We start from the raw sequence: 11,304 nt of genomic DNA, 5'->3' as shown, positions 1-11,304 counted from the left end.
CTCTCATACTTTCATTACTACAAAGACCATTTTATAATTCTCCCATTTACCAACCACTTCCCATCTGGGAAGATATTATTTGAAGTAAACAATTTGCTTTAAATGTAGAATATTATATTTGTAAAGTTGTTCAGTGTTAAATGTAATGTTTTGTGAGGAAATAATGTACATGCTAAGTTCACAAAGGTGTTCATGTGTTGCCATGCTTCAGATATGGTGGTTATGGCTTTTGATAAACTGGGAGAAACATACTACTGTAGCTTTGTTTGATAAAGGAAAGCTAAATCAAACCACGTTAGGTACACTCCTGCAGTTGCCCTTGACCAAGGCACTGGCCTCAGAACTGGAGTTGGTCCCCGGGCGCTGCACTGTGGCTGCCCACTGCTCCTAAGGAACTAGGATGGGTCAAATGCAGAGGACAAATTACCCCACGGGGTTCCATAAAAGTATATCTTAGCTTATTTTATTGCCAATATGGCTTTTTGTGCTGTTTATACAAGGATCAATACATGACAAACTTGAAACACAGGGAATAGGCCCACTCCTCAGTGACACAGTGACAGGTATGGGATGCAGCATGAAGCACACTTCTGAGCTGTCATACTCAGACTAAATATATAGGCTAATCCAAAAAAAATGCAAATCATTCATTGGTTACAAAAATATTTGCCGTCTGACGACAATGGTCAGTCAATATTCCTGCTAGAGGCTGCGCTTTTAATCTCGATAGTACGGTACATACTGCCTACGAATGCGCAAGCGCGTTCTTATCGGTTTGATGCAAAAGGAAAATGGCGGGGACGATATCTGTGGCTGGTGAAGTGTTTGTGGATGCTTTGCCTTACTTTGACCAGGGCTATGACGCTGCTGGCGTTAGAGAAGCGGCAAGTACAAACTGTTGTGAACGTTGCTTTTCTGTTAAAAATATAGTTTCCCAGTGATAAGGGCTTGATCGTAAGATGTGCTAATATTAACGCATGTGCGGTCGATGCTAGATCGTCCATGCTAACATTGGTTGTATTACATACGCGAGTTGTGCGTCACAGTTTCAGGAAAAAGCATAGTTTACCGTGATGTTACAAAGAGGCACTGACTAGTGATGTTCCACGGGATTTTAGAAGGTATTGTGTTATTACGTGAATTGAAACGCTACACCGAGAGTGATGTCGATTTAAGTTTCCTAACGTCAGTAAGTCGTACCATGGCTCAAACGCTATGGTAAACTTAACTGTATCTTACGTGATAGGATATGAAAAATGAAGAGGCTTCCTTTCAAATTTAGCTCAAGCTAATAACGGTAATTTCGTAAAGTGATTTTAAAAAAAAAATCGAATATGAGTCATTGGAACGGGAGAGTGTCAGCTTTGCAATGTAAGTTTGTGCACTCATAGATGGCTTGCAATCCGGTAACGTTACGACACTAGCATTATCTGTTTATAGCCCCAACTGTCCCCAATGAAAGGAACACATTAGAGAGCTGGCCAGAGTATGGTTAATTTGAAACGTTTTTCGAACATTAGGTTGTATGAGTTTTTTCTGCCTCCGGTTTAGGACAGACAAAACCAGTTACAGAACTTGTACAGTTTCCATAAATTCCATTGCTTCAAGCTCAATAAAAAATAGCATCAGTTATAAGCACATGATTCAAGCCAAATCGTTTTAGTGGATAAATGCTAAAGCAAGTTGATTAAATTTTCATTCCTAGCTTTAATATCACAATAGCGTGAACAAGGTGAAGACACTTCTGCGGTATGTATTTACAGACGAGTGTTGAGTGTGCTCTGCGAAGTTTTGAATGAAGTCCATTTCTCCTTGTAGGCTGCTGCTCTGGTGGAGGAGGAAACTCGCAGGTACCGACCTACAAAGAACTACCTGAGTTACCTGCCCACACCTGACTTCTCTGCCTTTGAGGTTTGTATGGAGCATAATAGTCAGAATTTTGTCATTTGGGGTTGTGTACCAGATTAACCCTTTGAAGAGTAGGTTTTTTGGAATATGTATATTTTTTATTCTAAGTCAGCATTCTAGAACGCCGTTGTTTTCAATTACCAGTAGTGATTGTTACATCAGCATTTGAATGTTCAGTTAAAAGCATTCTAATCGCATATTTGTGAATTTACACCTTAAAGGGTTAAATGAGAAGACTGGTAGTAAGCTTCAACTGCAGATGTACTGAAATCTCAAGTCATAGCTGTAGCATGTTTCTTATATTTTGGGTGAAATGTCTGATTAAAAAATTTAAAAAAAGATTTATACAATAGCCATTCAGTTTAAGTGCATCTGCTGAGCGAGTCTGGTAATATTAGTAATCTTTGACGACTTGTTTTCCTGATTTTCTCTAGACTGAGATCATGCGGAATGAGTTTGAGAGGCTCGCTGCCAGACAGCCGCTGGAGCTGCTCAGCATGAAAGTAGGTTGTTGATCCCTCATTTGTATCCATGGTAAGCATGTGAGCCTGGTATGCCTGAGCTTTGAACAGGTGTTTGTATCCATGGTAATGCCTGCGTGCGGTTTTGTCATGAACGAGTTTGCTGTTGTATCCATGGTAATGCCTGAGCTTTTGAACAGACGTTGGTATCCATGGTAATGCCTGGGCTTTTGAACAGGTGCTTGTATCCATGGTAACGCTTGCGCTTTTGAACAGGTGTTTGTATCCATGGTAATGCCTGCGCTTTTGAACAGGTGTTTGTATCCATAGTAATGCCTGAGCTTTTGAACAGGTGTTTGTATCCATGGTAATGCCTGAGCTTTTGAACAGGCATTTGTATCCATGGTAATGCCTGTGCTTTTGAACATGCATTCATATCCATGGCAGTGCCTGCGCTTCCTATCAGACATTTCTGTCCATACATTAATGCCACTCTGCTGATAAGCATGGCACTCTGTCCTTAAGACCAGTGCATGCCAGGGGCAGGAGTGGTGTGTTTGCCTGAGGCAGATGCAGGCTTTGCTTGTGTGACTGTGGACCTTTGCTTCTGCTCTGGACTCTAGTCTGGGTTTTATGTTTGTGCATAAAAGTGTGAGTTTAGTCTATGTGTTTACACTACAGTTTGGGTTGGGGCTAGACCCTGGAGTTAGGGTTAGCATGTAAACCCAGTGAAGTCCACGGTGTCTTTTATTGCCGCATTTGACCGCAGAGTCTTATATAGCCGGCTCACAAACAAAGGATTGCTTGTCCAGGTGAAGGAATACAAGGACATTATTTGGTTTATGCATGCATTAGGTGTTTGTATGGTGTGTTTTTATTTGTATTTTTTTATGATTTCACAGATAGTGTCTTTCTGTCAGTGCACCTCCTTGCTACCGTTCTTTCCCTTGTACAGATACGAGCTGCCGGCCCCCTCGTCTGGCCAGAAGAATGACATCACCGCGTGGCAGGAGTGTGTGAATAACTCCATGGCCCAGCTGGAGCACCAGGCGGTGCGCATCGAGAACCTGGAGCTCATGGCCGAGTACGGCACTAATGCCTGGAAGGTGTACAACGAGTGAGTGCTCTTATGGGCTAAAGCAGTTCCCTAACTCACGCCCTTTTGTGGATTTATGCTTAATTTATATATTTAGGGGAGCAAGTTCCACACGTTAATGAAGTATAGCTTCTAGGTTGTTCCTCTCCATAGTTTGGCTTGGCATAAGTTAGGTCAGAATAGTGTTCACTGTGTGAACTGAACTGTGTTCTTGGCTAGAAATAGCTGTAAGAAATGAGTATCGAACCTTACTGAACCTGTGTTTTGTAGTTGTACAATGACCATGATGTGCACTTTTGTACATCGCTTTGGATGAAAGCAACTGCTAAATAAATGTAATGTAAAAGTATAGTGCCTTGACTGAATTTTCAGCCAAGCGGCCACATGGTGGCGCTGTACTAGTGAATTGATATTGCAGTTTTTGAAAAAGTATTGCCCATGTAGCCCAGAGATTTGAAACCAAAATCACTTACAATCCTCTACGTATAGACAACATGTGAGCCACCAAGGACCCATGAAGTTTACCATATTGCATTTCGCATTTGGAAAGTTTTGAAAAATACTTGAGACTGCGTGATGTATCACTGACATCTTCTCCTTAAAAATGCATGTTCTCATGTAGAGAAATGTGGCCCGATAAGCAAGTGAACTTGCAACAGGTGTGGCTTTTCACAAAAATTCTTGCAATCCCAAACGGTTTGCCATAATATATTCTGACTTGACAGCCCCACTCACAGCCATATTATATGGGGTCATTCAAAACACATGGTGGTGCTAAAGAGCTCTAAATATTGTTTTTTTTCTTTCCCCACAATTCATTTAAAATCACTGTTTTCCAGAAATTTCACTCCTGCCCTGATTATGGATATGTATATGTTCCCTAATACATCAGTGTCATCTTGAATGGGCTGTCAGAAGCCATTGAAACGTAATATTTCTCTGCGTTATAAAAATGCATTTAGACATTGGTCTGTCATCATGCAATGTATGTACAGTGGCATACACAATAATGCTGACTGTGGGTTCAAGGGCCTAATGACACACTCACTCATGTTTTGCGTGATCTTGAGAGAAAATGTAACTCGATGAAACTGTGCGAGGAAGTCCAAAACAAACGTCAACGTGTGTGCAACTTGTTTTGTCTCAACAGTAACCTGGCGTTCATGATTGAACTGGCACAAAAGGAGCTCCAGAGGTTCAGGTGAGCTCCACTCACCCCTGCTGCTGCTGCTTGAACAGCATGATGTTCAACAAACTCCTTACTGTGTTAATGTAGCAGTTACCATATCTGCAAGAAAATGTATAGCTTGACGCATCTAACCTGACAATAGGGGGGTGGGGTAAAATCATGATTGATGACCATTGTTTTTCAGTGCGTTGTGTCATTATTCTTCCCTCCCATACAGGAAGCAGGTCCAGGATCTTAACTGGCAGCGCAAAAATGACCAGCTAGCTGGAGGAGCCAAATTGAGAGAGCTGGAGTCCAAGTACGTAGAGCATAATGGTGTTATCAGCGCGGCTATCATGGGCATGCTAATTCAGTTATTCTAGCTGTCAAGGTGAATTTCAGCAGTTATACTTGTGTAAAGGAACGTGAGTGACAACTACAATATTTCAATGCTATCTTTCCTTTTTTTGCTTTGTAGTTGGGTGTCGCTGGTGAGCAAGAACTACGAGATTGAGCGCGCCATCGTCCAGCTGGAGAACGAGGTGGGACAGCTCCGACAACAGCAAGGAGACGAGAACAAGGAGAACATTCGGCAGGACTTCTAGGACAGGAAGTGCACCTTCCTACCTGGAGCTAAGGAGGATTCGGTTAAGGAGGAGGACCCAGAGGCGGAACATCGGCCTTCGGGGAAGTGTTGGTGTGTCGGCTATGAAATCGGCACGGATACAAAAACGAGCCAGCAAACAGGGTTTGAGTCAGCCCTGCGAACAGGCCGGGATGAGGAAGAGTGCAGCCTGAAACACTGATGGCACACGCAATTAATTTCTTTAGAGGCCATGATCGCTCAGGTTAGAGGATATGAATCATTTGTCTTTTTTTTTTTTTTGCTTTTTGTAAAACTGCTAGATCAAATGTCTGCGGTTAACATGCCTGTTATCTGCTCAGTTTTCTTACCGAAATATGTTTCATGCGTTTTTTTATTTTTATTTTATACTAATAAACTCACCCATTGTACAAATGTGCAAGAAATGTTTGAAAGTCAAACCCCGTGGTGGTATTTACCACAACGCTGGTCTGTTTCAGCTTCTGTACGTGTTGAATGTCTGTGGTAAATCAAAAGAAGAGGAAGGGGAACCTTCCAATCAACTTCAGAAAGTGGGAATAGAACAAAAAAAGTCCAGAGGCTGTGCTCACCTGATTCCCCTTGCAGTATCTAAGCACTGTGTGTGCTGCCGTATGTAATTTGTTATTATAATACACTTTTTAATTGAACAACTTCAAGCATTTTACTCCTTTCAGAATTGGACATATACAGTTCTGTATGTTTCAATGTGTCAACTGTGCAGCCTTGGGATTTAGGAGTTCCAAGTGTTTTGTCTATCGTAAAAGTCAAGTGACCAAATAATTTAATGGTGTTACAGAATTTAGAATGCAGTTATAACAGGGCTGGCTTATTTTTTTCCATCTATTGAAGACAAATAAGTTGAAGTAAGATGGATGTACGTCTGTATTGATGACATTTTCATTTGTCTTTTAATTATACTGCACAACACTACATTTTCAGAAAGTTATGTTATTAACGTGATCTCAACTTTTTCCCTATTAAACATAAGGTTCTTTTTTTCTCCATATTACAGGTGTTAATGGGTTAAAACTAATCACAAAATAGTAATTATTACGTACATATCAAATATTCCACCCAATTGAGGAAATTAGCCTTGTCATGTGATGCCACCAAAACCAAAATAAACATTCTCCCCACCCTCATCCAGACCTATATCTGCGTGAATTTACGCACCTGTTTTAGTTTTCTAGTTTAGAGAATTCGTTTTGATTAAACTGGGCTAGTCACGAAGACCAGTATACCGTTGTCCACCCGATTCACGTTTAATTTCAGGGAACACATTTGAACAAATGCACCATGAAAGAACTAACGATGGTCAGTGCAAAATGTGGGGAAAGGGGAAATGAGAGAGCATACAAAGTTATTTTTTATTAAGGAACAGGAAAAAAACTTAAATTTATAGTGGAAATAGATTAGATATAACATACTCAAGTCATTGGGTCAAACTATCCCTCTCCAAATAAAGAAATTTGACGACGCATACAGAACAGGGGTGCCGAAATAGAACACTAACAACTCCATCCAAACACATAAGCAGGAATAGGACTTTGAGTTACATTTTTATACGTTGTTTGATTCCGAAATAAGTTTTATATAACCAAAACTTTGCACACAACGACGATTTCACGTTCTAGAATAAGTCATGTGTTCAGTCAGAAATCGAACTAGAAAACTCATGCGACCAAGGCATATATTTTAATGAATGCGCTGATTGTGTGTAATTCACTAATTGATCATATAAAAATGCAGATAATTAGACAATTGTAATGGGAACGGGACGTGCCTATTCTATTTTAGTGGAATTTACAGGATCTCTGCACATTCGTTTCACATATAGCTTCCGAAGTTAGCCGACCGTCCGTATGCTGACGTAGAATCAGCGATTTGTCTGGTTGGCTAGCTATTTACCTGAGTTATTGCTCTCGATTCTGTCGTATTTGGCTTGCATAAAATAATCTGAAGTGTAAGCTTTCTGGAAAATTATCGTATTATTTCAGACTGTGCCAATGATTTTTATTGATAATGAAATTAAACTAAAGAGTGATAATTACAATTACATTCTCTTCAAGGACCTTGCCGTGACGCAATGACGTCGGTCCTTCGTAGTTTTGTTGGTGCGTAGAGCGTCAAACGGTTCAAAGAGGAAGGAAGATGGCGGATAACAAAGGCGTAGGGGATACGGAAAGCTCTGCGAACATGGATCCAGCACCTCAGGGAGAGGACAGCGGAGACCCCCCATCGAAAGAAGCCGATGCAGTTATTGTTATAGAACCAGCTACGAAGGACGAAGAGGACGGTCAGTCGCAGGAGAATGTTTCCGAAGCGCCGACACCCACCAGCGCAGGAGGCGATGGTGGTGGTGGCAGCAGCGCTGGAGGAGGCGGAGACGGTAGTACCAGCAGTAGCCCGACCGGGAACGCCAATCCTGAAACTACGGAGCCCGCTATTTCAGGGGAGGTTGTCGGGACTTCACCGGCTCCTATCACAGACATGTCGCCTCCACCAGTAGCCCCAACAGCCACCCCATCTGCCCCAATAAACCTCCTAGATACGTGCTATGTCTGTAAACAAAGTCTTCAGAACCGCGACTGTGAACCTAAACTCCTACCTTGCCTCCACTCGTTCTGCCTGCGATGTATTCCGCAGCCCGAAAGGCAGATTAGTGTACAGGTGCCGGGCCCCCACGGACAGGACACCCACATAGGTGAGTGATAAGATTGACATGGAATGTAAGAAAAGTTGGTTGAATACATCTTTATGACCGGCTTATTCTAAGCTTGTATTTTCGAGATTTAGAAACCACTAGTCTAGGAGTCTGCGTAACTAGAACACCTTGTTACGTTAGCTAGTGGGGAGTTTTGAGAAGCAGACAAGTTTGCTAATGTTAGCCAGGTAGCACGCTATGTGTGTAATTACTAGCAAATGCAGTGGTGTGATCACTGCAGAGGATGTGGTGAGACAGGCAAAATAAATTGTAGAGTAGCAAGTTGACATGATTTTATTGTCAGTTCTAGTAATATAGCTTGGCTACCTATCGTTAGCTTCGGTCGTAGTACTCGAACATCGGTTGGCTGGCTAGCTAGAATTTTCGCTCCAGTGTGGACTGAAGAAAAATGGCACGCCGACTAGTCTATATAGTCTAACGGTAGCGGGATTACAGCAGTTGGTGTAGCTAACGTTAGCCAGCCAGTTTGAATGGAAGCATTATTGTTTGCTTGCTCCGTTGTTTAGCTACAACAAGATGGACTAGCTATCCTTAATGTATGTTATTCATTGACTAGCTAGTCAAATTTGTCTAGTAACATTAATCTAGGCAGTCAACTAGCTAGCTACTACTTAGATGAACATCAGCGAGGTGTTCTCAAATAGTAAACTAGATTAGGCTAGACTAACTCGCTAGCGATTTTAGCTTTCGAAATGTACGTATAGTATAGACTAGTAATATACTAACTAGCTACGTATTTCCACATTAATCTAAAATGAACACTGTCAGTCGTAGATAAGTACCAAGTCAGCCTAGATAGTTTCATATCGTTAAACTGTAAATTAGATAACCGTCATTTTTCTGGCTAGATACGAATAATTGTTATTGGCTAACGGTTAATGTTTGCTGGCGAAAACATGTGATGCTAGCCAGCTAACTTAGCTAGCTAGTTGGCTAATGCAAGTCCCTTTCTCACTAAGGTTACAGTCATAGCTAGATCGAGACTTTCATGTATATTCCATGTTTATCAATATAGCTAACTTTATGTATATTTATGTATTTATGTTTATGTATATCTTTATGAGCTATGACTCTATAGCGGTAGCTTAGTTTGCAATGACGTAAAGACACTGGACAGTTTTTCGAAGCTAACGTTAGCTAAAAAGCGTTCACTTTATCAAAACAGACCCCGCTCCTTTGAACAGCAGGGAGTTGCAGACTGTATTTCCGATCTTCGATGAAAACACAAAAAAGCCGCACATGTGTTAAAGACTCTTTTTAAAAAAAAAAAAATTTAAATTTATTTATTCGGGGCTATATCAAACATTGTTGATAAACAATATCAGTGTTGCCAACCCGCAAGCAGTTATTCTCTTGGCTACCTCTTAAGGTATCTTGTCTTCCTATTGTTGCATTGCTTGTTAATCAACTAAATCAGTTTATGCATCGCAATATGTACTGAAATTGTGAAAATATTGTATCTGACCCCGAGCACCATAACGATGCATTGTAGTTAGGCCAAATATGCATTTTTGGCTCTGGGGTGGCGAACATATGTATTTGTGGTTTTGAAACCACACGGGTGTGTAGTGACAAGCGTAAACTTTCACTGCAATGATTACCGCCTGTGGTAGGACCAGTGGTATTAAACGAAACTGGATTAAAAGCAGCCAAATTGATTTCCCTTGATTCATGTTCAGTTTTTGTTACGAATTACTGCGTAATATTCATTGAACGGTCAAATTGCAGAAGCAGCTAGATTTGTACATTTCTGTGCATTTGTCCAGAATGTAAAGTGTATAACCTTCATTTCTTGGTGACCCGCTGTTCAAACGTAGGCTTCAGAATATAGCAATACAGAATTTGTTTCAATAATGTGTCAATAATAATGTTGACATACACCACAAAGTATTGCGGTGTTTGAGTGTGGATACCAATGCATGGGGAATAACTGTTCTTCATGTGGATCTCATGACCCTCATCATTTGGCTTCAGAGATTCTAGGTGACGGGCTCTTTCTTTCCATTGATTCCTCCATAAATCCTGTTGCAGGTTTGTTTTCTTCTTCTTAGTATTTATAGAAAATAACTGCTTTTTGGCTGCAGAGGAGGTAATGAAGCGTGCAAGATTCTTTCAGTTTTTCCCCATTTCGCCGCCATGGGCAGCAGTAGCGCTTGTCAGAACGTCCAGTGGCGGTTTAATGGAGAGCGGTGTGCTTACATGCGTCGCATTGTTTGCCCGACGGATTCCCTTATTTAGGGAGACTGGCACAAATAATATTTTTTTTGTTGCATGTTATCTATTTTTACAGCTGTACATTTCCTGATCCAGATCAGGTGCATCACCTTGCTCAAGGGCATCTACCTGGGGAGTGACCCCACAGCCTTCTGGGCTCAGGCCCCAGGCCCAGGCCCAAGTCCTTATCCACAACGCCACATTGCTTCCTCTAATCCCATTTGGCACATGCAGCTATAACTGCATAATTTGATGGGAGTACTTTAAAACATCAAGTTAAATTGTTTGTTGGGGTGCACGTTTTGAGCAGATGCTTTCAGGACTGTTGTGCCTTGTCCTGTGCGGTTGGTTTTGAAGCCTGGGAGTTTTGTTAAAGACCTCATCATTATCATTTTCTCTGCTAGAAGCATAACCCAGTGATCAGTTAATCTGCAGCATCTGTCTGACACGCTTGCAGCTTTTCACCGCTACACCTGGAAAGGCTGCTTGTAGTACTTTTTTTAAATTTTTTTTTAGGGTTGATGGCGATGCTATGGAAAACAGTTACTGAATCAAAGCTGTTCTTTGGAGTTTAAATTAGGCGCTTAAATGCGGTTATTTATTTTACTTTTAAAACGGATTGGGTCTAAACAACACGTTTGCAAATAACTTTCTCCAAGGGGGGAAGGGTATGTTAATGATTTACAAGAGCATAGTTTAGTTACTGTATACTGTGCTCTTTAACATGTTTTAATAATAATAATAATAATAAGAAAAAACATTAACAAGCCTCAATTTGAGCACTCATTGTCCATTTGGTTAGAGTGAGTTAGAAAAATGCATTAAAACTTTTTTTTTTAAAGGACCGCAAGGCTAGGCTTAATTTTGTTAAATGACCACATGGGAGAAAAAAAAAAAGAAGTTCTGATATGAGCCAGTTCTATTTCGTAGAGTAGGATCAATTGCCTTTTAAAGCTGTTAAAATTAATGAATTGAAAATGTAAATTGATTTTAGTTATGGCAGAACACTGGAGTGATTGGTATGAACATCCTTAGCAGTGTTAGCACTGTAAAAACTTCTGCCACTTATTCCTGGTGCTGAATATCATTGGCTCCTATATTTTATTT

General features: G+C 40.9%; 2 protein-coding genes across 5 annotated transcripts in view; both read left to right on the top strand.

Moving 5' to 3' along the window:
- The first annotated feature begins 728 nt into the window (after positions 1 to 728).
- On the top strand, positions 729 to 6,400 carry bcas2 (BCAS2 pre-mRNA processing factor). The gene is made up of 7 exons (XM_064300648.1): positions 729 to 884; positions 1,819 to 1,911; positions 2,343 to 2,411; positions 3,323 to 3,486; positions 4,616 to 4,666; positions 4,872 to 4,952; positions 5,112 to 6,400. The coding sequence occupies exons 1-7, from the start codon at positions 792 to 794 to the stop codon at positions 5,236 to 5,238; spliced, it is 678 nt and encodes a 225-aa protein (XP_064156718.1). The 5' UTR covers positions 729 to 791; the 3' UTR covers positions 5,239 to 6,400.
- Positions 6,401 to 7,376: 976 nt separating this feature from the next.
- The window catches only part of trim33 (tripartite motif containing 33), a 47,188-nt gene continuing 43,260 nt past the window's right edge, over positions 7,377 to 11,304 (top strand). For 3 of the 4 annotated variants that reach the window (XM_064300640.1, XM_064300638.1, XM_064300637.1), the window contains exon 1: positions 7,378 to 7,962. In XM_064300640.1, coding sequence (XP_064156710.1) covers positions 7,410 to 7,962 — 553 coding nt within the window. In that variant the 5' untranslated portion in view covers positions 7,378 to 7,409. Of the gene's footprint in view, positions 7,963 to 11,304 lie in introns of all 4 variants that reach the window. The other variant, XM_064300639.1, reaches the window with a different exon arrangement.

Source organism: Anguilla rostrata, chromosome 11 (genome assembly GCF_018555375.3).
Source record: "Anguilla rostrata isolate EN2019 chromosome 11, ASM1855537v3, whole genome shotgun sequence".
NCBI classification, from domain to species: domain Eukaryota; kingdom Metazoa; phylum Chordata; class Actinopteri; order Anguilliformes; family Anguillidae; genus Anguilla; species Anguilla rostrata.
Note: the sequence above shows the minus strand (reverse complement) of the source record. Positions and strands in the feature narration are given on the sequence as shown.

Bases quoted from the DNA above. Each gene is read 5' to 3' on its own strand.
- bcas2 (XM_064300648.1), top strand. From the start codon at position 792: ATGGCGGGGACGATATCTGTGGCTGGTGAAGTGTTTGTGGATGCTTTG. The intron at 3,487-4,615 runs GTGAGTGCTCTT...TTGTCTCAACAG, and splicing joins GCCTGGAAGGTGTACAACGA to TAACCTGGCGTTCATGATTG. The intron at 4,953-5,111 runs GTACGTAGAGCA...TTTGCTTTGTAG, and splicing joins TTGAGAGAGCTGGAGTCCAA to TTGGGTGTCGCTGGTGAGCA.